This window comes from Theropithecus gelada, unplaced genomic scaffold (assembly GCF_003255815.1).
Source record: "Theropithecus gelada isolate Dixy unplaced genomic scaffold, Tgel_1.0 HiC_scaffold_15987, whole genome shotgun sequence".
NCBI lineage: Eukaryota > Metazoa > Chordata > Mammalia > Primates > Cercopithecidae > Theropithecus > Theropithecus gelada.
Window position 1 is genome coordinate 441952 of NW_020257754.1, and position 26066 is coordinate 468017.

Here is a 26066-nt window from a genome sequence, read left to right on the forward strand (position 1 = left end):
TACAGTGCAATTCTAGATTAGCCATGTTTAATTTCGTCTGACTATTTTAACGTTTTCGTTGAATTTAATATTGTTTGTTCCTTTAGTATTAATTTCCTCTTGGGTACATCTTCGACAAGATGATTTTAAGGTGAAAAACAGTGACAGCTTACCAGACTGTCCAAAAAAGAGAATGACCCAAATTTCTAGGCAGAGGCTTGAGCCGGCAGGATTGTTCCACCCAATGGTAACCAGGCTCTCTTCCTGTTATCTCTGGCAAAAGGGTTACAGAGTAAGAAAGAAACACTGTGTACACATGGAACAGGATTTGACCAATAGTTTAAATCTATCAAACATAATAATATGCTTTGTTTCAGGATTTACTCAATTACAAGTGTTAAAACTTTAAAAAGTGACATAAACATTGTTCACTATGATTTATTCAAGTTTATCCTTTCTCAGTAATCTTTAGATATTTAAATTCACTCTGTTGGGAGGATCACACATACATGGACTCCAATTTACCACCAGAAAATCCAAACACCTTTCTCACTAGGATGAAATGAAATAGTACCATTACTTTTTATGCAATACCATAACAGATTTCAAAAGGCACCAGAATTCTCGTATTATAAACACTAATACCATCCAGAAACAGTCTATGGTCCTATCAGAAAACTTGAAGAAAATGTGGTTTTAGGAAATTGCAAATTTCAAAACACAGAACATAACAGTTTTACAAGCTAGCACTAACTCAAATACACAGAATACAGTAATACTGACTGAGAAAACCAACTGTACTATTCCAATATTAAAAGACTATTAGCTTAAAAAAAGGATTAGACTCAGCACAGTTAAAAATAAAATAGATTTTTGGGACCCAACATTTCCTACAGATTAAAACATTACTCAAGTCAGAATTCTTTGGCACATAGCAATTCAAGGTTATATAGCGTTCTCAGTTAAATTACCTTAGTGCCTGACAACCAATGGAAGAAATGGAATCAATGGAAGGTATCTCAAACAGTTTAAGGAGAACTTTTGGGTTAAGATGCTTTAATTTGAGAGTGACATCTGAAAGTGCATCAGTTATCCATTCAAACATCTCTAGGAGTTTACTAAGCGAAAGGCATTATACTAAATGTTGGTGATAAGATGGTGAACAAGCTACGATATCTGACTATTACAGAGTTTACACTCTGGTAGTTTTGTAAAATAATAGAAGTGGGATCTTCATCAGTATTTCACTGCCTGTTTCCCGTGCTCCAAATCAAGACGTTTCCTCCTTCTCCTACTTGTATTTGGAGGGAAAGTGACAAGGATAGAGAAACAAGGCAGAAAACAGATTTGCATGTATCAACTGAATCAAAATTATTTTCCTTATCTCTTTCCCTGTAAAGCTGAACTCCTTAAAGAGAGAGGCTGAAAACTATTCCTTCCTATCCCTAGCACCCAGTGCTTATCTGCTGCTCTACTGCATCAGAACCAAGCTAATCTCTTTTTCTACCATAAACCAGTATCAAGAAGAAATGAAGATTAAAACAACAAAGGTCAATCTTTCCAGTGTTTCTTTTTGCAAAAATAAGCACATACCTATATTCCATATAAGTATTTTAAAAGCTATAAGGTAATATACATCTTCTTTAAGGAAAAGCATGCAGTTCCATAAAGCTAGTTTCCTTTCACCATCATCAGTGTATCTCCCTCACCTTGCAATCACATCCAGAGGCAACCACTGTCATAAGTTTGGGTAAATGAGATCACATTATACACATCATTCTGAAATGAACTTTTCCTTACATTTAGGAGGTATCTCCATATTCATACACATCAAAAGGTAGCATGGTATAGGGAACTCTGAAGCCAGACAACTTAGGTTCCAATCCTACCTTCAAATCTTGGCTCTGCTATTTACTAGCTATGAGAGTGAGGAGATTATTTACCCCTCTATGCTTCAGTATTCCCATATGCAAAATGAATATGATGATAGTACCTCTTTCTGACTTTTCATGAGGATTACAACAGTTAAGATTCATAAAGGGCTTAAAACAATACAGAACCTGGACATAGAAAGTACAAAGTGTTTCTTAAACTGAAATAAATACTAATTAATAATAGCCTAAATATAGATCTAGGTAATTCTCCATTGTATAATTATATCTTCTTTATCCATGCCTTCCTACTGACAGGCATTTAGATTATTTTTTCCACATGAATATCCATGTACATTCCTCCTTGGGCAAGTGTTCAAGTTTCTCTAGACTAATACCTTGAATAGTAATTAACTGCTAGATAATAGAGTATGCACATTTTCAACTGTATAACATCCCATCCTAAGCTTTGCAATCTAATGGGTGAAAACTGATAGCTCATATGTTTTCAACTGCACTTCCCTACAAATGAGACTAAGCATCTTTCCAGTTCATTAGCCATTCCAATTCCGTTTCCTCTGCTGCTAATTGCCTTTATATCCATTGTTCATTTTATGTGTATCATCTTATTCTTTTGATCTTTATATAGTCTGGACACAAATCCACCGAATATTAAAGACATTGTGTGTGTCTCCTCCTAGATATGTCATGTATCTTTTAGTTTGGTTTATGATGTCTTTTTTTTTTTTTTCGAGCCCAGGCTGGAGGGCAGTGGCACAATCTCGGCTCACTGCAACCTCTGCCTCCTGGATTCAAGCGATTCTAGTGTCTCAGGTTTCTGAGTAGCTGGGACTACAGGCACGTGCCACCATGCCTGGCTGATTTTTGTATTTTTTGTACAGACAGGGTTTCACCATGTTGATCAGGCTGGTCTTGCACTCCTGACCTCAAGTGAACCTGCCTTGGTCTCCCCAGATTGCTGGGATTACAAGTGTGAACTACCAAGCCCAGCCTGATGTCTCTTATTAAACTCAAGTTTTTCTTTTTGAGGCAGCAAAATCATTTACCCTTAATGTCTTTATCCTTGATGGTTCATTCTTCTTTTCCTGACTTGTTAAAGATCTTCCATATCCTAAAGTTGCATACTCATCTATATTATCCTTTTTCTAAAAAATAGTTTTTCCCGTGTATTATTTAATTCAACTGGAATTTATTTTCACATATTGCTTGAAGCAGAGATCTAGTTTTCCCCCCATCTAGAAAACCAATTTGAGAGTCTATTTTTTCTCTCCTTACTGCCAGGGAATGTTTCTAGCCTTTACCAATGTTCCAAATATGGATGAATCCATTTCTGAACTCTCTCTTTTATTAGTTTGTCTTTTCCTGTACTAATACTATACTTCAAGTGCCATAATTTTTTTTAACAGAGGTACTTACGTAAAGCACACAAATACTGAATGTACAGCTTGACCTTTAAAAACATATACTCCTGTGTGATTCAGCTCAGGCCAAACTATTAACATTCCTCATGCTCCAGGAGGCTCCCTCATGATCCCTCCCAATCAGTACCATGCTTCCAAGATGACCACAATTCTCATCTCTATCACTACAGATTATTTCTACTTGTTTTTGAGCTTCCTGTAAATGAAACCGTACAATATGTATTCCTTGTGTCGCGCTAATTTCATTCAACATTAAGTCTGGGAGAGAGTCATCCCATGTTATGCATAGCAGTTTGTTCTTTGTCATTGTATGTAGTATTTAAATCTAAATAGCATAATTTTTATTTCTATTTTTTGAGACGGAGTGTCTTATCACCCAGGTTGGAGTGCAATGGCACGATCTTGGCTCACTGCAACCTCCACCTCCCAGGTTCAAGCGATTCTCCCACCTCAGTCTCCCAAGTAGCTGGGATTACAGGCACATGCCACCATGCCCAGCTAATTTTTGTAGTAGAGATGGGGTTTGACTATGGTGGCCAAGCTGGTCCCGACCTCAGGTGATCCACCCGCCTCCGCCTCCCAAAGTGCTGAGATTACAGGCATGAGCCACCACGCCCAGGGCTAAATACCATAATTTTTAAATTCATCTTGACATCCAACAGAGCAAGTTCCTCCTCATTCTTTTTCTTCTTCCAAAACTATCTTGCTTATTCTTGAACCTTTAATTTTGCACATGAAGGTCATTTTCCATACACACAAAAAAATCATACTAGGATTTTTGTCTGAAACTACATAAAATTCACAAAGTAATTTTTCAGTAATATTTACTACTAAATAAATTTTAACTTCCCACCCAAAAATATAATATATCCTGCCTTTTATTCATGTCTAATTTTATGTCCTTCAATAAAATGTTGGGTACTTTATAGAATTTCATATGAAGGAGATATTTTTTATTTTTTAATTGGCTACTGCTAGTTTGAATGCTGACCTTGTATCCAGCAATGTTGAATTCTTTTATTAATACAAACAGTACGTTCATTTCTTTTAACATTTCTAGGAAGAATCTCATTTCATTTCTCTTCCTTTCCAATCCTTTTGGATTTTCTTTCTTTTTTGTTTATTGATAGAGATGTATCTGTCTTATACTTGGCTTTAATGAGAATGTTTCCAAAGTTTCACTATTAAGCATGATGCTTGCTATTTGAAAGGTAGCCTTTACTGTAAGAAAAAAAGTTCATTTCTGTTCATAGTGTAAGAGTGGTATTTTAAAACTTTAATGGGTATTGAGTTTTAACATATAGTTTTACCAAATTTATCTAGAATTTTTTCCTAAATTTTCTTATAAATTAAATTGATACAGTTTTCAAATATTGAACTATCCTAAACTCCTATCCCAATTAAAATTGTTATGTCTGTGTTCATAAGTAAAACTGAATGTAGTATACTTTCCCTTGTATAGTCTTTCCATTCTAGATTTAAATGCTAAACTTGCCTGATAAGCAGGTAAAGTAACTTTCCCTCTTTTTCTGTTCTCTGAGTCAATTTGTGTAAGATTGGGATTAGCTGTTCCCCAAAAGTAGTATCTAAAATTATAATTACAAATATAATCATTAAAACGATCCCTTCATACTTGAGATGCTGAGGTGGGAGAATTGCTTGAGGCTAGGAGTTTGAAGCTGCAGTACACTATGATCATGCCTGTGAATAGCCACTGCACTACAGCCTCAACAGCACAGCAAGACCCCATCTCTAACAAAACCAACCAAAAAAAAAAAACCTATTCCTTCTGACACCAGTTCACACAAACTAGAAAGGCAATAATTTAAAAGATAGATAATGAAAAGCATTGGTGACATTACAGAAAAATGTGAACCTTTGTATACTGCTAGTGGGAAAATAAAATGATGCAGTCACTTTGGAAAACAGTCTTGCAGTTCCTCAAAAGTTTAAACACGGAGTATCACATGACCCAGCAATTTCACTCCTAGGTATATATAGTCAGCGCTCCATATCCATGGATTCAACCAACTGCAGATTGAAAATATTCAGGGGGAAAAGTTGTGTCTATACTATGTACAGACTTTTTTCCCTTGTCATTATTCTCTAAGCAATATGTAGTATAACAACTATTTACAGAGCACTTGGGTTATATTAGATATTACAAGTAATCTAGAGATCATGTAATGCATATAGAAGAATGTATACAGGTTATATGCAAATACTGTGGCATTTTTATGTCAGAGACTTAAAGCATCTGAGGGAGGTCCTGGAAACAACACAGGACTATAACAGTTCACAGAAGGACTATTCATAATAACCAAAAAGTGCAAAACAATACAAACATCCATCAACTGATAAATGAATAAACAAAATGTGGTATATCCACATACAATGATGTATTATTTGGCTATAAAAAAGAATGAAGTGTACTGACATATGCTACAATGTGGATAAACCTTAAAAGCATGCTAAGGGAAAGAAATCAACCCCTCCCAAAACACATATTGTATAATTCCATTTTATGAACTGTCCGGAACAGGCCAATCTATAGAAATAAGAGGTAGATTAGTAGATGCCTAAGGATAGAGGGTTAGGAGAGATGAAAATGTTCTAAAAATGACTATAGTAATTCTTGGCAAAACTCTGTAAAAATACTAAAACCTACTGAATTGTACATTTTAACCAGGTAAGTAATATGGTATGTGAATATCTCAATAAGTTATTAAAAACAAAAACACCTATTCCTCTTGGGGAAATTTATTACAGCTTCAATTTCTTTAATGGTTTTTGGTTTCTTTTTCTTGTACAGACAAATTTGAAAAAAAAATTTACTAGAAAATGAAACTCTCATTTTTAAAATTTATATACATATAAATTATTAATGATTTCTTATAATTTTAAAAATCACCATTATAGTTGTACTGATACCTCTTTTTTAAATTTGACTATTAGTCTCATCTGTTTTTCTTGGGTATTTCCAGAATCAACTGAAAATAATCAGTTTTGACTGATCGCGACATTGTTTTTATTGCTGCTGCTTATTTTCTTTCTCTTTTGAGACAGAGTCTCGCTCTGTCACCCAGGCTGGAGTGCAGTGGCGCGATCTCAGCTCACTGCAACCTCCACCTCCCAGATTCAAGCAATTCTCTGCCTCAGCCTCCCGAGTAGCTGAAATTACAGGTGCCTGTCACCACACCTGGCTAATTTTTGTATTTTTAGTAGAGACAGGGTTTCACCATCTTGGCCAGGCTGGTCTTGAACTCCTGACCTCGTAATCCACCTGCCTCGGCCTCCCAAAGTGCTGGGATTACAGACGTGAGCCACCGCGCCCGGCCACTGCTGATTATTTTCTAGTTCTATTTTCATTTTTATTATTTCCTCTTCTTTCTTTGGCTCTACTCTTTTTTTAGTTTTTTAAATTGAACAGCTGGCTCATTTATTTCCAATCTTTCAATCTAATACATTAATTAAAGATGACAGCTTTATCCCCAAGTACCATTTTTTGTGCATCCCTCAAATTTTGATACAATACTTTTGTTGTGATTTAGTTCTAATCACTTTGTAATTTCCATTTTGTATTTTAATTCTTGAAAATTCTTAATCATTTTTCCTTTAAAATTGCTTCTCCACTATTTTGTGTATGCGCTCTTCTAAAACTCCAATTAGATCTATATGGGAACTGCTCAATCTATCCTCTGTCATCTTTTTTCCATATTTTTCACCTCTTCATTTATCTGCATTTCTCTGTGCTTGTCCGGAGAAGTACTCATTTCTTTCTTCAAATTAGTAACTTCTCTCTTTAGCTGTGTCAAATCTTCTATTGTTTTACCCATTTATTGAGTTATATTATTACAAGCTACATTTTTCAAGATTTTAATTGGTTATTTTACATAAATATTTATTGTTTCTGAAGTAACTGTTTTTGTTCAATTATAATGCAATATGCTCTTTAAAAAAAAAAAAAGTAACTAATGTCTGGCCGGGTGCAGTGACTCACACCTGTAATCCCAGCACTTTGGGAGGCTGAGGAGGGCAGATCACCTGAAGTCAGGAGTTCAAGACCAGCCTGGCCAACATGGCGAAAACCCATTTCTACTAAAAATACAAAAATTAACTGGACGCGGTGATGCGCACCTGTAGACCTACCATTCACAAGGCTGAGACTGGAGAATCGCTTGAACCCAGGAGGCAGAGGTTGCGGTGAGCCAAGATCACGCCACTGCACTCCAGGCTGGGCGACAGAGTAAGACTCTGTATTTAAAAAAAAAAAAAAAAAAAAGTAACTGACAAATTTTAAGCTAAAACACCTTAGGCAAAATGTTCTTTGAAAAGTTCTCCATTATAAAGCTCTTCTTTAATGACCAAAAAAAAAAAAAAAAAATCACTTTTTAGGAATTCTCTTGGCTGCTCTTCTGCCAAATGTTATCCCACTGTGCCTACCTGCTTCAAGGCATGAAAAGTTCTATTATTCCCATTTTAGAATTAGAGAAACTGAAGCACAAAGTTCTTTTTAAAACACTTTCTCCCCAACTTTTTTAAAAATTTCAAAGCCATAGAAAAGTTGAAAGTACAGTGACCCATATACCTTCTACCTAGATTCAAAATTGTTAACATTTACAACTTTTGCTTTACCTTTTTTTCTCTCCATATACATGCACACACCATACCCAAATTTCCACACATTTTTTTTTTCTGAACCCACTCCTGAGCCCAACATGATACTTCACTTGGAATATTTCAATATATTTCTCCATATTTCAATAACACTCTCAATATAACGACCATATCATTCACACCAAAGAAACTATGAGATTGAACAGAATTGTACAAAGACATGCAGCAGTAGATTCAAAACTAGTATTTAAGTCATCTGACTAAATGTTCTTTATCTTGGCTTGTCTAATGATTGGACAAACTGCTTTCTGATGATTATTTAGAAGAGGCAATCTGTCAAAGAGCATTTCCTTCCTTCATTTCTGAAAAAAAGCAATAATCTAAGATATTCAAACTGCAAAAATCAAGGATACTGTATTTCCAGTTTGTTTTCTAACACTAAATCTTTAACGGAAGCCACTCTATACTCTCAAAACTATACACTTTTTAAATATGCCACAAGATAAATTATTATATTAAATAATTAGAATTTCACTTTACCAGTTTTTAAAGGGAAAAATTGTTTTTAAGAAAAAAATACAGTACAAATAAGATTGATGAGGCAAATGAATCTGCTTCATAGATTTAAAAAACTGGTAAGTGTAGGCCTGGCGCAGTGGCTCACACCTGTAATCCCAGCACTTTGGGAGGCCGAGGCAGGCGGATCACAAGGTCAGGAGATCAAGACCATCCTGGCTAACATGGTGAAACCCCGTCTCTACTAAAATTACAAAAATTAGCTGGGCGTGGTGGCGGGCACCTGTAGTCCCAGCTACTTGGGAGGCTGAGGCAGGAGAATGGCATGAACCCAGGAGGCAGAGCTTGCAGTGAGCCAAGATCACGCCACTGCACTCCAGCCTGGGCGACAGAGCGAGACTCCGTCTCGAACAAACAAAACAAAACAAATAAACAAAAAACTGGTAGGTGTATTCATGAATCTATAAGAAAAGCTAATGTTTCAGTGGGGATGATTTAATCTCAGTCACTGATGTTAGGAACTAGTAAGATAAACCATAAACATCTTTTAAAAAATCTTAAAAAAAAGGCAAACTATTTTTGCTCTCAAAGGACCTAAAAACTCAGTTTAAGAGTTGCATATGTTTATTATACAACATACCTGTGTAAAAAATAAAATAATATATATTTTTTAAAAGTGCTGTATATTTTTTTAAAATAGCAATATGGCCAGGCGTTGTGGCTCATGCCTGTAATCCTAGCACTTTGGGAGGCCAAGGCGGGCAGATCACTTGAGGTCAGAAGTTCAAAACCTGGCCAACATGGTGAAATCCTGTCTCTACTAAAAATACAAAAAAGTTAGGCAGGTGTGGGGGCAGATGCTTGTAATCCCAGCTACTTGGGAGGCTGAGGCAAGGGAACTGCTTGAACCTGGGAGCAATTGTGAGCGGAGATCACGCCACTGCACTCTAGCCTGGGCGACAGAGTGAGACTGTCTCAAAAAATAAAAAATAAAAATTAAATTAAATTTAAATTTAAATTAAAAAATGGCAATACAACCTAAAGCTAATATTTAATGGCTAAACTGTATCATTCAGCTAACCATAACCACAAAAACATTTAAGACCAATCTACAGCCAAATACTAGCCAATAAGGGTATTAACTGGGTGCTGCTAAGGCACTGTATTAAGTAAATTCCATGAATTAATAGAATCTTACAGATATCTCACTTTTCTACTGAAGAATTGGAGATAACAAAGATACTAGCATAAAAGGACTGATAAAAGAGGTAAGACTTGCCTCAACTTTAAAGTACAGAAATCAGAACCAAGAGAAGTTTACCTGAAGAAAGTCAGAAACCACAAACCAAGTGTAAATATAACTATCCAGGTAAGAACAAACAAAAGTTTCAAACTGAAGAAATTAAGGCTGGATAAACAGGATGGAATTGGTATAGTAGCAGGCCTCAAGTATCCAGAAAACGGATGAAAGTTTTGTAAAACAGCTATAAGCAGGACACCACTACAAGCTCTTTATATTTAAAATGCCTTTTTAGAAACAGTAACCTAGTAATAATGCAAAATGAGTGGGAGAAAAATGAGAAGCAAGAAACTAATTATATAGTAACATTTACAAATATCAATTCAGTAAGTTATTTGGTACCTGAGGAAATCAGAGAGCTCAAACTGAACCAATTCTGCTACACTTCACATCAAGTCTTTTCATTACAAATAAGGAAGTGGTAAATATAACTGCAAGATATCCTATATTATTTTTCAAATATATTTTTCAATGAAGTTCAAGATATATTGAAAACTGTCATTAAGAAGTGCTAGTCAAAAAAAAAAAAAATAGTGCTAGTCAGGCCAGGAGTGGTGGCTCACACCTGTAATCCCAACACTTTGGGAGGCCAAGGTGGGCAGATCATTTGAGCTCATGAGTTCCAGACCAGCCTGGGCAACATGGCAACACCCCATCTCTATAAAAAATAAAAAAATTAGTTGAGCATGGTGGTGTGCAACTGTAGTCCCAGCTACTTAGGAGGCTGAAGTAGGAGGCTGGCTTATGCCCACGAGGTAGAAGTTGCAGTAGGCCAAGATCACACCACTGCACTCTAGCCTGGGCAATAGAGCCAGATTTGTCTCGAAAGAAAAAAAAAAGTGCTAGTCAATTAAACTATCCTTGCTGGTTAGTACTACTGTGCCAAAAGAAATTCACCAAATATGACATCTCCATAAATTTTACCGTGTAAATATTTACTTCAAAAAAGCAATATCATAAAGAAATGTATAAAAGAACTCAACGTTTAGCTTCCCTATATTGCTTTAGAACAACTACACCATTTACCAAAAGGCAGTAAATGTGTAAATTTTTTTGAGACGGAGTTTTACTCTTGTTGTCCAGGCCGGAGTGCAATGGCACAAGCTCAGCCCACCACAACCTCCGCCTCCCAGGTTCAAGCAATTCTCCTGCCTCAGCCTCCCAAGCAGCTGGGATTACAGGCATGCACCACCATGCCCGGCTAATTTTCTATTTTTTGTAGAGACAGAGTTTCTCCATGTTAGTCAGGCTGTTCTTGAACTCCCGACCTCAGGTGATCCACCCACCTTGGCCTCCGAAAGTACTGGGATTATAAGCGTGAGTCACCAACCCCGGCCGAGTAAATGTATAATCTTTTAGAAGCAGCTATTATGTAAATAAGATACTTTAAAATTAATGTCATACTTTTTACTCATACACCCATTAATAGCTCAGTATTTACTGTCCATACAATACTTTTCATAATCCACATCAAACATACAAAAAGAAGCTATCCCAAATAACTTCCTTTCTTTTCAATTAAATTCCTTCTCAAGGGACAAAATTTGGGGGAAAAAAAATCTCAAGTTTGTGAAAACTAGATTACTCACCAGTAACTTGAGTTATCCTATTGGGTCTTTTCCCTCACAGATCCACCTCTCTTGCCCTTCTGTCCAGCATGAGAATCTTCCTGATGGGCATCCACTGGAACTGAGGGGGCATGCAGTACAGACGTATATGTAAGAAAGTTTGGGGGAGGGGATTTGGGAGATGCTAGAGACATGCTTCAGTGCACTTGCTTACCTTCCTGAAATTGGAAATTTCAACGGTTCCTTGGTCTTCGAGGCACTCACAATAACTTCAAACAATGTGGATCTGTGGAGATTACCCAATAGGAGAACTCCAGTTACTGGTAAGTGATCCAGCTTTTTCTTCTCTATCAGAATAAGAAGATTATTTCATTTTATTTGATATTATAATTAAACGTAGAACTACAGGGGAAAGCGTAAATTCACTAGATAACTATATATGCATATATCAAAGTAAATATGGAAACAATTTGCTAAATATGTCAGGGGAAACTTCTGACATTATCAGAAACATAAGGAAAAGAAAATCATTAGAATGGTTTCATTTTAAAACATCTACTATAATGGCTGCTATATTTTAATATACAAAAATATCAGCCACCAGGCTATTTCATTTTGCTAAAACAATATCATTATATTTTATATTAGTACAAGAATAGTTGGTCAAAATCTATCATTTCTTAACTAGCCATTGTCATTAACATTCACTAGATTTTTGGTATGGAAGCCACCACGGTGCACTAACAATATGTTAGAATTCAGATAAAATGCATCGATACAATTCCCATTTTATCACTCAAGTCTTAACCAGGCCAGGCGTGGTGGCTCATGCCTGTAATCCCAGCACTTTGGGAGGCTGAGGCAAGAAGATCACCTGAGATCCGGAGTTCGAGACCAACCTGACCAATATGGCAAAACCTCATCTGTACTGAAAATACTAAAATTAGATGGACAGGGTGGTGCACGACTGTAATCCCAGCTACTCGGGAGGCTGAGGCACGAGAACTGCTTGAACCTGGGAAGCAGAGGTTGCAGTGAGCGGAGATCGTGCCACTTCACTTTAGCCTGGATGACAGAGCGAGACTCTGTCTCAAAAAAAAAGAAAAGAAAAAAGAAAGTCGTCCGGGCGCCGTGGCTCATGCCTGTAATCCCAGCACTTTTGGAGGCCAAGGCGGATGGATCACCTGAGGTTGGGAGTTCGAGACCAGCCTGACCAACATGGTAAAACCCCATCTCTACTAGAAATACAAAAAGCAGCCAGGCGTGGTGGCATGCGCCTGTAATCCCAGCTACTCGGAAGGCTGAGGCAGAAGAATTGCTTGAACTCAGGACATGGAGGTTGCAACGAGCCAAGTCATGTCATTGCACTTCAGCCTGGGCAACAGAGGGAGACTCTGTCTCCAAAAAAAAAAAAAAAGAAAAAAGAAAAAAAAAAAAGTCAGCCAGACACGGTGGCTCGCGCCTGTGATCCCAGCACCTTGGGAGGCCAAGGCGGGCGGATCACCTGAGGTTAGGAGTTCGAGACTAGCCTGACTAACATGGTGAAACCCCATCTCTACTAAAAATACAAAAATTAGCCGGGCGTAGTGGCAGGTGCCTAAAATCCCAGCTACTCAGGAGGCTGAGGCAGGAGAATAGCTTGAACCCAGGAGGCGGAGGTTGCAATGAGCCAAGATCGTGCTTGGGAAACACAGCAAGATTTCATCTCAAAAAAAAAAAAAAGTCTTTAACCATGTGTCACCTATTAACACACCAACCACAAACACATAAACGTATGCCAGTCATTGATATTAATAATGTTAATTTTAAATACTTGTACAAAAGAAATATAGCAAATTTTTAAATAAACTTTTAAAATAATTGCCTAAAAATGGCCGACATTGATATAAAAACTATTTCTAGTCAAAAGAAAAAAATCCCTCCAAAAGAAATTTCTTCAAGCTCACATGAAGATATTATATTACCTTTAACTGAATACATATTAATCAATATATATTCATCATATTCATTTTAATGTGCCACAGCAGTGATGACTTCTAACACTAGTAACTACACTAGCAGGTACTAGATACAGATGTATTTTAATACCCTTTACCATCATGCTTCTAAAGAATCACCTCCTTCCTTCAAGAAACTTATGATTTCATGATTCTTCATTCTATGGAAACAAAGAAAGTGTATAGCTTTTCCTTTAAGAATAGTCTGGTAACTAACTGACCACTGAATAAATGAAAGAAAACAAACAAAAAAAAAAAGGGATAAAATGGTCTGTAAAATCATTCTACAAAATCAAGTTCAAAATGTAATTCTAATGAAAATCTTATATTTCAATCCTGTTATGAGGTCATATTTGTATTTGTTAGGGTTGACAACACACCTGTCAAAATTGTCAAGATCTGTGCTAGATTCTTACTTAAATTTAAGATACAAATTGCCTTGGGTAAATGCAAGCATTTTTCTATAAATTTGAATTAAGTATAACAGTAATAAATTCATTCACTTTTAAATGACCCATTCAAACAGGGGTACTACACAGACCTCCATTTCTAATTGGAATAAATATCAGAAAAGGGTCATCTAAGTAACTTTACTAGTTTACTAGACTCCTAGTCACTGGAGTAAGTACATAGCACAAAGGTCTTATATGTTTATAGTGATAAAACAGATCAAGGAGCAATAATGCAAATATTTTATCCTAATGGTATAAGCTAATATAAAAGATGTCATTAAGAGGCTTGGCACTGTGGCTCACGCCTGTAATCCCAGCACTCTGGGAGTCCAAGGCGGGCCTTTCTCTCACTGTCCAGACATCTTGCTTTGGGGTGAACAAGCTGTCACGTTCTGAGCCTATAGAAAAGACAAGCCCACATAGCAATAAACTGATGTCTCTGGCCAACAGCCAGATGCCTGAGGCCTGACAACAGACCTGTGAGTTAATGTGGAAGCAGGTGTTCTAAGGTCTGCTGACAACCACATGAGTGAACTTGCAAATGGATCTTTCCTCAGTTGAGCCCTAAGATGACTGCAGGCTTCTGAGAGAAAAGGTGGGAAAAAGAACAAAATTCTATTATATTATTTAAATTAATCTGACCAGATTTTGAAGCCTTACATTACTTTTCAAGTCAATTCTTAATAGCCATCTCTAAAGTGAATAATTTCTGTATAAAACTGATTTTATAAAACAATAACATTTTTCTAACATCACAAATTTCAATTGTGTCAAGCCAACTTGAGTGGCTCCAAATGTCTCACTTTCCTTCCTTAGGGAAAGTCATCCTTTTTTATTTCCATTGAATAAATAACTTTTTAAAATAGAAATTCCTCTTTTACATTTCAACATATTCATGCAAATCGTTCTGCTTCAATATAGTTAATTTCATTATCATTTTAAAAGTACATATAAAACCATAAGTACTGAAATGCCATACCTTAAAAAGTCTTCATTGTGTGTATATTAATGACCTTTTTATGGAAACATAAAAGTATTAGTAACAGTAAGGAAGAAACTCATTTTCTTTTATCTAATCTCAAAATATTAATGCCCCATTATCTTTCACCTAACTAGAAGAATAGCCCAATTAGTCTTTCTATTTATACATTACTGCAGGCTGCCAGTCCATTCTCCTTACAGAAGCCACACAGCATTTCTACACTTAAATTCATTAAATGGCTTCTCGTTACACTTCCAATAAAATCTCAATGTCACATCATTTATGACTAAATTGTGATCTGGCATTTTACTCAGTTGTTCACCTTCATCTGATGCCACTCACCCTCTGCCTCACTATGCACTAGTCTTTGCTCAAGGTAAAACAAACTAACCAAAGGGCTTCCAACTTGCTGTTAACCATAACTCTTTCACAAATACCTCCTCTTATCCCTTTTTTTGAGATAGGGTTTGGCTTTTGCCCAGGCTGGAGTGCAGTGGCACAATCTCAGCTCACTGCAACCTCCCCTTATTGGGCTCAAGCCATTCTCTTAACTCAGCCTTCCAAGTAGCTGGGAAACCAGGCGCATGCTACCATGCCTGGCTAATTTTTGTACTTTTTGTAGAGACAGGGTTTTGCCACGTTGCCCAGGCTGGTCTCGAACTCCTGAGCTCAAGTGATCCAATGGCCTCAGCCTCCCAAAGTGCTGGGATTACAGGTGTGAGCCGCCATGCCCAGCCTCCTCTTATCCATCTGCTGATTAAATGCCACCCACTCACAGAAGCCTCTCCTCTTCACCTATTTCAAGTAATTCCTGTCATTGCCACAGTTTGTAATGATTTTTTCTTTTTGTATTTTTTGTTTGCAACTTAAATTCCATGAGGGCTGGCCGGGCACAGTGGCTCACGCCTGTAATTCCAGCACTTTGGGAGGCTGAGGCGGGTGGATCACTTGAGGTCGAGAGTTCGAGACCAGCCTGGCCAACATGGTAAAACCCCTTCCCTACTAAAAATACAAAAATTAACCAGGTGTGGTGGCTGGCGCCTGCAGTCCCAGCTACTCAGGAAGCTGAGGCAGGAGAATCGTTTGAACCTGGGAGGCAGAGGTTGCAGTGAGCTGAGATGGCACCAATGCACTGCAGCCTGGGCAACAGAGCATGACTCCTCCATCTTAAATAAATTAAATTAATAAACAAACAAACTTCATGAGGGTAAGGATGTGTCTTGTTCTCCTTTGTAACTCCATTACCTAGCCCAACACCTGCCTCAAAATAGCATTTTAATGTTTAATGGTTAATTAAAATATTTGTGAAATTCAAAAGCCACTCACTGATTTTTAGTTCTAGAGTCTTTCTAGACTCTATAGACTCTAGAATAAGAAAGAGTATTCCTTTCTTATTTTGCCTATGTTCTAAATAACTTTGCTATTCAGCACTCCTAAAACCTGAATCTTTAGGCATTGTAAATCATATGAAATCCACTGTAGGCTGGGTGCAATGGCTAACACCTGTAATTCCAGCATTTTGGGAGGCTGAGGTGGGAGGATCGCAAGAGCCCAGGAGTTCGAGACCAGCCTAGGCAACATAGTGAGACCTCATATCTATAAAAAATTGAAATAAAAAAAGAAAAAAAAATCCAGTGTACTTCACAGATAGCTGTTACTTTATAGAACAAATGAAGTTTTAAAAGAAGTTCTATGATTTGCTTGGTTAACCAATCATTAAAGAGTGCTAAGATTCATTCCTCCTAAAAACAGAAAACAAGGGTTTCTTGAAACTACACATATTCCCTCACAATTAAGTATGCAATCTCCCAGGAGTTTTCAAAGCTACCATACAGTGGCCGGGCACAGTGGCTCACACCGGTAATCCTAGCACTTTGGGAGGCTGAGGCGGGCGGATCACCTGAGGTCAGGAGTTCAAGACAGCCTGGCCAACATGGCGAAAAACCCTGTCTCTACTAAAAACACCTGAAAAAAATTAGCCAGGCATGGTGGCGCCTGTAGTCCTAACTACTTCAGAGGCTGAAGCAGGAGAATCACTTGAAACCAGGAGGCAGAGGTTGCAGTGAGCCAAGATCGCGCCACTGCACTCCAGCAGCCTAGGCTACAGAGCGAGATTCCCTCTCAAAAAATAAAGTTACTGTACATTTACTTACCACTTAAATTCTTGACACCAAGAAGGACCCAATGTTTTGGGATTTTTGTTGTTGTTAATTCTATCACATTTTGCAGCTATAATTTAAAGTGATCGTTAGAGGCATAGACTTAAAGATAAGATATTACTAGATAATTATATCCTCGGGAAACAAAGTTAGTTACTAACATAATTTTACTCATCTTCCTATCTACCAATATTAACCTCCTTTATTTAGCCTATAAATATAAATCAGAATTATTGTAACATGAAAAGCTGAGGACAAGCACTATGCAGAATTATTATCTTGTTACAACTTAAAAATACAAATCTAAATGCCAGATTTACTAAAACAAATATTACATGGAACTTGAGAGAAAAATTAAGATTCTGTCTGATGAAAGTAAAAGCCATTGGACATGGCTAAACACACCCCCGTCTTTTTGAAAATATCCTCTTCCTTCTGTTTCTGTATTGTTACACTCTCCCGGGTTTCTTACTCCCTATTAATTTTCTTTTCCTTCTCCATTTCTTTCTTCTTCTTTGTGGGATGCTCTTCTCCTACCACTGTAAAAAAATAAAGATGTTCCTCAAAAGTCTCTCCTAGGTCTCTTTTCTCATGGTATGCAATCTATTCCCTCCCTCATGTCTTACCCGCTCCTACAGCTTCAACTCAAATCATGTGTACTAATGACTACCAAATACGTATTTACAGCCCTTTCCTCCTTCCTAAGCCTTACCCAACATATCCAAACTGCTTCACAGATCTTCCCTCTCAGATTTTCCCCAGGCACCCCAAATTCAACCAATCTATAGGTAAACTATTACCTTCCCCTAAACCTGTCTTCCTATTTGCTATCTCAGTGAGAACACACACCACTCACTCAACTGCTTAAGCCAGAATCCTGAGATTCATCCTTGATACCTCCCCTTCACTACAACCCAACTTCCTCCCTCCCACAACCATATCCAATCAACCATCAAGTCCTACAGATCTCTCCTAAACACATCTATACATTCATTTCTCTCTCCTATCTGGCATTCCCCTTGTTCAGGACATTAGTGCCTCTTGCCTAGACTATTAAAATGGCTGCCACTAAATGGTTTCTCTGCCTCTAGTTAAGATTCAGCAAGTAAGCAAGCATGACACAAGAGAGAATAAAATCTATCGGCTGTGGTTTCCATCATGCCTTATATTGACGGTAAAAGAAAACATTTTTAAAACTGCTGATAATTGAACATGCAGGTAGCTCAGACTGACGTAAGTTCTTCTATCCAGTAAAATGGGTATAATTAAACATATTCCAACTAACTCACAAAATTATGAAATTACATAAATATTCCTTAAAAAAACAAGAAGTGGAAAGTAGTTTAAAGCAGCAACAGAATCAGATATATAGCAAAGGGCCTTTCGCAGTTCATTTAAGTATTATCAGTACCTACACAAGGCATTGTGATAGGCATTGAGAATTTTTAAAATATTATTACAATTATCCTTATTATTAACTAAGAAATGTGCCAAATTCATTTCATCACTTACATTTAATTACGACCAAAAAACCACATGAATATGAATGTCAAGGAGGGGATTTAAACTGAAATGTGATAATGGACCAATGGTATGGCCCTCAGGAAGGAAAGAAACGAATACAAAATATTTTCAATACACTGTGTAAACACATCATCACTTTTAGCATAGAATGCTTTAAGAGTAATTGAGAGGACATTCATTCTGACCTAGAGACAAGGGAATGCTTAGCCTTCAGAGATGAAGCCTGAATGATCATAAAGACCATGAAATTGTGGAGGATGGGGAAGTGGAGGGCCGAAGAAACAGCATAATATATAAAAGGGCACAGTGGCCTAAAAGAGACCACGACCATGCTCAGACAATCCCAACCCTGAAAACAGATGTATTCTTTAACTATGGAAAACAGTAAAAAATTCTGCTTTTACCTGCTTAATTCTTAAGTCTATATATACTGCTTACTCCTATTACACTACCAGAGTACTTTCTAGACGTTACAACTTACTGGTAAGGTCCAAATTTTTATGTGACAGTCTACATCAGCCACTAGGAAACACACACACACACACACACACACACACACACACACACTGATGATTATCGATCTCATCAAGGCTTAGGTATTTCACGGTATTTCAGATTACTGCAGTTATAAAGCTGGGTGCACACAATTACCAACCACAGTGATACGCATTTATACATTTCCCTTTTTGACTTATGAATATGGTTTGTCTGCTTTTAACTGTTGTATCTGCATGACTGTTAGTACACCTGAGTATCTATGCTTGCAAAAATGTTACTGCCTATTTTACTGCGTAAAATGGCCTATGAATTTTTCTGTTTTTATCTGTTTCTCAAATAAATCCCCTTTTTAAAATCTATGTGTCTTTTAAAAAATGTATTATTTTTTCCAGAATACATTTTTGGGATTTTGACCTTTTAGGATTGTGATTTGGGGGATTTTAGACTTTAAGGATGTTGATTTTTCAGGATTTCAACATTTGAGATTATGACATTCAGGACCGTATCTTTTGGGATTATGGTTGTCTCCCAAAATAATCTTATTAAATGTTATCAAAATGTATTATTTGATAGCATTATGAATTTAACAAATGTTTCATCTGTAAGTTATAGTGCTCATTACTAATTTAATCAGTCGATTATGCAGCTCTGAGCCTTACTAATTTTGGTCCTTAAACAGAACAAATGTGTCTAAGAAGATGAGTGGGGGGAGAAAAGGAAAGATATAGGGAAGGAGGGAAAGAGAAAGGGCTTTCAAGAAAGAAAGCTTCAAATCTCTCCTGCCACCCTACAAAACTCACTAATAGCTCTTCTTTTTGAAATGTGAGGGTAGGTAGTCCAGTCACAATTAACTTAGCCTGAGATGAACAGAATTTGAGTGGTAAAACAGGGCAGTGATTTTCCACAAAAAATGTTTTGCAAAACACATAAAATAAAAATTAAGAGAAATCCTAATAAAATATGTAATAGTATAAATGATCTGGATGAAGTGAAGTGGGCAACCACAGAGCCCCACTTGCTTGCTCCCACTGAGCCAATTCCATGAAACCACAGGGATCCAGTCAACACAATTTGAAACCACTGGGCCCTCCTGAGGGAAAGTCAGGTCTCTTCTACCCCAAAAAGCTTGTTACTTGATTCTAACAGGCAAACCTCTCTCTTCTTTACCCTCTTATTTCCTGAAGCTTTCTCTTTCACAGGAGGCTTCCCAAAGATGTCCTTCGATGAGCTGTATGGTTGAAGGAATGTACAGCTGTGTACGGATATTAGGAGCAGCGGTAAGAGATAGGAGGTATAACAGAGAAAGCATTTTTGGACATGAGAGTTCATTAAGCTCATTCAGAGAAGTATCTGCTGAACAGACTAGGGGAACCAGGGATATAGACACAGAGAGATGCCCACATACCCACATTCCTGTACACATATGCATGCCCAGGCACATGCCTATACATACAACCCTGCCTGCACACACACATGCACACACAAAAACGTGAGAGAAAAGCTCTTTGGAAAAAGCAGCTCGAAGTGGCATGAATACTTCAGACCCCTGTCCACCTATCTTATCTGGAAAAAAAAGAGCAGTGTTTCTCAAACTTCAATGTGCATATAAATAACCTAAAGATCCTATTAAAGTGCAGGTTCTGATGCATTAAGTCCTCAGTGAGGCCTGAGATTGTACATTTCTAACAAGCTCCCAGGTGATGCTAACGCCACTGGTCTGTGGACCACACTTTGATAGCAAACTCCTACATAACAGCACATCTCCACATGATCTATATTAAAATTGAAAAACAAAGTTCCCTGGTAAAAATAAGACTCAGAACTGCTCAATTAAATAAGACAAACAAACTGGAGCCTTCTCAGAGACTGGAGGACTTCTCAGAGACTTAGAGGACCAAGATGAGGTGAGAATGGTCATGAGAGGGCCCTAAAATGGTAAAAAGTCTACTTTTTTCCCATTCTTCCAATGAGAGATACCTCAAGTTTCACTTTTAAATGTTAATATCTACGCAAAACTACAGAGTGGAAACACAACATTTTAGAAGTAGCTAACTTCTGACTGGAATGATAATATGAAGATAATCATTACTATCTTCCTCCTTATACTTCCTTAAATCTTTAATGTATATATAATACTTCAATAATCATGAGAAAAAGAATTATTATCTTAAGGAAAAAATAAAACTCCATCCCCCCCACACCCCCCATCACACACAGAATGATAATCTTTCTACCAAGTATGTTGGCCCTATATCTAACCTTGAAGGAAAGAGAAATAAGCAAAAAAACCTTTCATTCAACTAGTGCAGTTTTACAAACCTCTTTATTAAAGACAAAGGAGTGAAAAGATCAACCAGTAATCACACAACCCAGGTTTCAATCTAGGCTCTAACATTAATTCGTTGACTAGCGGACCATCTTCCTCACCAGCCACACAGGGGACGGTTTGATGAGCAAATAGAATGCTTTACATTAGCATTTAGAAAAATTACTTTATTCAGACTTACATAAAACATAAAAGATATTCTAGTAAAGGAAGAACTGTTGGTGAAGTAAATAAAAATGAAGCAATCATAACATTTTAGAAGGTAGGCTAGAAATAAATATTAGTGCAGAGACTTTGGGCTCTAGGTGGACAAAGGATAAATAGCAAAAATGGATGAAACGAAGAAGAAAGAAGCCCAAAATCACTTTGCCTATTCCACGAATGCACCAAGAGCTTTACCTGTTGAGCAACTACCTCCCTGGCATAAAAATCACCTACTTGCTGCCATTCTGGATTGACTGTCCCTAGTATATTCTATAAAAGTAAAGTATAATGTTGTGCAAAGGAACCCTGATCAGACTATAAAACATGTAAAGATGAAATGGTTTAATTCATATGTCTAAAAATTGTCAGGGAGCTATACAAACTTTACATCATATACACACGCCCAGTCATTCACACATTCACATATAATCAAAGTGATTATATTACTATCAGTGATTCTTAATATTTGTATCACAAATAAAAGAGAGAAATATACTTACTGGTATTTCTCCTGAGAAACACTATGGTATCAAAGAAGTGAGGATATACAGCAAAATAAAAGTTGTTATAAAAGACATAAAAATTAAGTTTGTTAACATTTGTACTTCAAAAATATTAGTAAATATAGGAAAAAAGACAGTCATTTTCTTCTTTATTCACCATACGATTAGCCTAGATTTTTGACATTTAGTTCTTGTTTTTAAGTTCTTATATTATTTATAAGTAGTAGGTCTAATGTTAGAAACTGTCAAGAGGTATACCACCAGATTTAGGTATAGGGAAAATAATAAGAAGAAATCCTTAAGAAGTTACTTGCTAGCAAATTTAATTAAATGCTACCACAGCAAGGTTATAAAAAGGGACTGGAGGCTGGGCATGGTGGCTCACACCCGTAATCTCAATACTTTGGGAGGCTGAGGCAGGAGGGGTGCTTGAGGCAAAGTTTGAGAGCAGGATGGGCAACATAGCAACACCTCATCTCTACAAAAAAATTTTAAATTACCTGGGTGTGATGGAGCATGCCTGTAGTCCTAGCTACTTGGGAGGCTGAGGTTTGAGCCCAGGAGTTTGAAGTTACAGTAAGCTATGATCGTACCACTGCCCTCTGGCCTGGGTGACAGAGCAAGACTCCGTCTCTTAAAAAAAATTTTTTTTAAGGGATTGGAAATTCAGATTTCTAAATCTCACACTGATCAACTATTGACCCAAGTCACAATACTTCTGGCCTGTTTTCTTATCTATCAAGAGGATACGAGGCTAGAGCCATGAGTTCCAACAAATAGAAAAGACCTCAACCAGCAGATTGCTAAATATTATGTTAGTTCCCCAAGTTCCACAATTAAGAATCCTCCAAACTTAGCTGAAAATCCCGACAAGAAGGTTTTGAAAACAATAGCAGTCTCAGTTCATTTCAAAAGTTTAATACAAGCCTCTCTACTCCAAATCTCTCAAGATCTTCCCTCTGAAGATGCCCTTATCCGTCTATCATTAAGGTTTCAAGTAATAAAAACTTGTCTGGCTCAGGATGTGACTAAACACTCCAGAAACACTTGAAAGGTTCCTTATAGCTCTAAACTTCTCAGTAATGAATGAAGTACATACGGAATCTTTTAAAACATGATTATAAATCACAGCTCATGTAACAAAAGGTACCGTTTTAACAACCATGAAAGCCAATAAACAAAAAACTGTAGGTGTTCAACAAATATTTGTTAAGTAAGTAATTATTCCAAGCTATAAAGATTTAAGGAAAACATACCTTAAAGAAAAAAAGACTAAGGTTTCACCAAATCCTTGAATGAAAGCTTGATATTCCACAGAATGATAATCTTTCTACCAAGTATGTTGGCCCTATATCTAACCTTGAAGGAAAGAGAAATAAGCAAAAAAACCTTTCATTCAACTAGTACAGTTTTACAAACCTCTTTATTAAAGACAAAGGAGTGAAAAGATCAACCAGTAATCACACAACCCAGGTTTCAATCTAGGCTCTAACATTAATTCGTTGACTAGCGGACCATCTTCCTCACCAGCCACACAGGGGATGGTTTGATGAGCAAATAGAAGGATACAGAGGAAAGCACTCTCAATACAGTAAAGCACTTCACAAGTGCGCTTACATAAAAGGGCAGGATCGTTAAATTTATACATATTCAATACTTGAAAAATCATCCCAGGAATCATCTATATTGTAAATAAAATAATTTTATACTAGGGTTACATTATTAAGTTTAGTATATGTTTCATAAGTTATCTATTTTATTGGTTATATTGGCAATGCTCGCCAGCATGATATTCAGGGTTTTTTTTTTCTTTTCTTTCAAAAGCATTGTTGAGAAGATTAAATGGTTTTAATTCTCATTGTTGAGAAGATTAAATGGTAAAGCCATTATCACAGTGGCTGACACACAGTAAGTGCTCAGTAAATAGTGGCCATTACTGTTAAAGAATAAATGGTGGCTTGTAATTTATTGCTGCCAATTTTTTTGTTGTTGTTGTTACCATTGGTAGTTTCTGGTGTTGGAAACTCAGTAAGTTGTGTCTTTCATTATCTGTCACTTGTGCAGTGCTTTACTGTGCTCAGAATGTTTTCCTATAAACACTTTAATTTGCTCATCAAACAACCCTATGCAACTGGTGAGGAAGGTAGAAATCCAGTCACATAATTAATATTAAAGCCTAGATTGAAACCCGAGTTGTTTGACGGAGGTTCATAAAACTACCACAGTTGAGTGAAAGGTTTCTTTGCTTATTCCTCCTTCCTTCAAAGTTACATATAGAGCCAGCATACTATGTAGGAAGTTTCAGTCTACTGAAATTTTACGTCAATTATATAACTATCATCTTAAAAACAGCAGTTTCTTTTTAAAAAAAATACATACACACACACACACACACACACACATACACAAATGAATAGATAAAGAAAAGGCTTTACCCAGCAATGAAGTGCCAGCTGTTTCAAAGAACATAATTTGGCTGAAATTTCTTAGGGGAGACAGTAATCAAACTGGAAATTGGCCATGATGTTAAAGCACATTTTACCAAAAGTGCTTTATTTATATTTATTTATTTGTACAGACGGGGTCTCCCTATGTTGCCCAGGCTAGTCTTGAACTCCTAGGCTCAAGCAATCCTCCTGCCCCAGCCTGCGAAAGTGCTGGGATTACAGGTGTGAGCCACCTCACCCCACCAAAAGTGCTTTATTAATAATGCCACATGCGGCCATAAAAAAAGGTGAGTTCATGTCCTTTACAGGGACATGGATGAAACTGGAAACCATCATTCTCAGCAAATTAACACAGAAGCAGAAAAACAAACACCAAATGTTCTTACTCATAAGTGGGAGTTGAACAATGAGAACACATCGACACAGGGAGGGGAACGTCACATGCTGGGGCCTGTCGGGGAGTGGGGGGCAACGGGAGGCAGAGCATCAGGACAAATACCTAATGCATGCAAGGCTTAAAACCTAAATGATGGGTTGATGGGTGCAGCAAACTACCACAGCACATGTATATCTATGTAACAAACCTGCACTTTCTGCACATGTATCCCAGATGTTAAAGTAAAATAAATAATAGCCACAACAATACCTGATTTCATATAAGCACAGACTTCTCCAAAAACTAAAACTATGTTGGAAAATCCATTCTCAACTCCTTGCATTTACTCACTAGCAAATATTACCTATCTTCTGTGCTAGAATTCAAACCCTTAAAGGCTAGAATTGGGTTTCATCCACAATTCTGTAGTCCTAGCATAATTCATTGCATGTTTCCCAGTAAGCATGCATTTATAATATATTTCAGTTTCTGATAGGCCCTTGATGTCTACCTTAACTACCTTAACTTTAAAAACCATTCAACAGAAAACTAACAATTTAGGTGAATACAATATATTTATTTTATTATACTTTAGTTCTGGGATACATGCACAGAACCTGCAGGTCTGTTACACAGGTATACACGTGCTACAGTGGTTTGCTGCACTCATCAACCTTTCATCTACATTAGGTAATTCTCCTAATGCTATCCCTCCTCTAGTCTTCCACCCCAGGACAGGCCCCAGTGTGTGATGTTCCCCTCCCTGTGTCCATGTGTTCTCATTGTTCAACTCTCACTTATGAGTGAGAATATGTGGTGTTTGGTTTTCTGATCCTGTGTTAGTTTGCTGAGAATGATGGTTCCAGTTTCATCTACGTCCTTGCAAAGGACATGAACTCATTCTTTTTATGGCTGCATAGTATTCCATGGTATATACATGCCATATTTTCTTTATCCAGTTTATCATTGATGGGCATTTGAGTTGGTTCCAAGTCTTTGCTTTTGTGAATAGTGCTGCAATAAACATACGTGTGCATGTGTCTTTATAGTAGAATGATTTATAATCCTTTAGGTATATACCCAGTAATGAGACTGCTAAGTCAAATGGTATTTCTGGTTCTAGATCCCTGAGGAATCACCACACTGTCTTCCACAATGGTTGAACTAATTTACACTCCCACCAACAGTGTAAAAGCGTTCCTTTTTCTCCACATCCTCTCCAGCATCTGTTGTTTCCAGACTTTTTAATGATCGCCATTCTAACTGGCACGAGATAGTATCTCATTGTAGTTTGATGTGCATTTC

General features: G+C 37.1%; 1 protein-coding gene across 5 annotated transcripts in view; it reads right to left on the reverse strand.

The window, feature by feature from the left end:
- Window positions 1-26066, reverse strand: part of LOC112617275 (YY1-associated factor 2) — a 77862-nt gene that overhangs the window by 41015 nt on the left and 10781 nt on the right. Inside the window, exon 3 of one of the 5 annotated variants that reach the window (XM_025374016.1) lies at window positions 11508-11579. The exons of 3 other annotated variants lie outside the window; for them this stretch is intronic. In XM_025374016.1, coding sequence (XP_025229801.1) covers window positions 11508-11579 — 72 coding nt within the window. Of the gene's footprint in view, window positions 1-152; window positions 253-11507; window positions 11580-26066 lie in introns of all 5 variants that reach the window. One more of the 5 variants, XM_025374018.1, reaches the window with a different exon arrangement.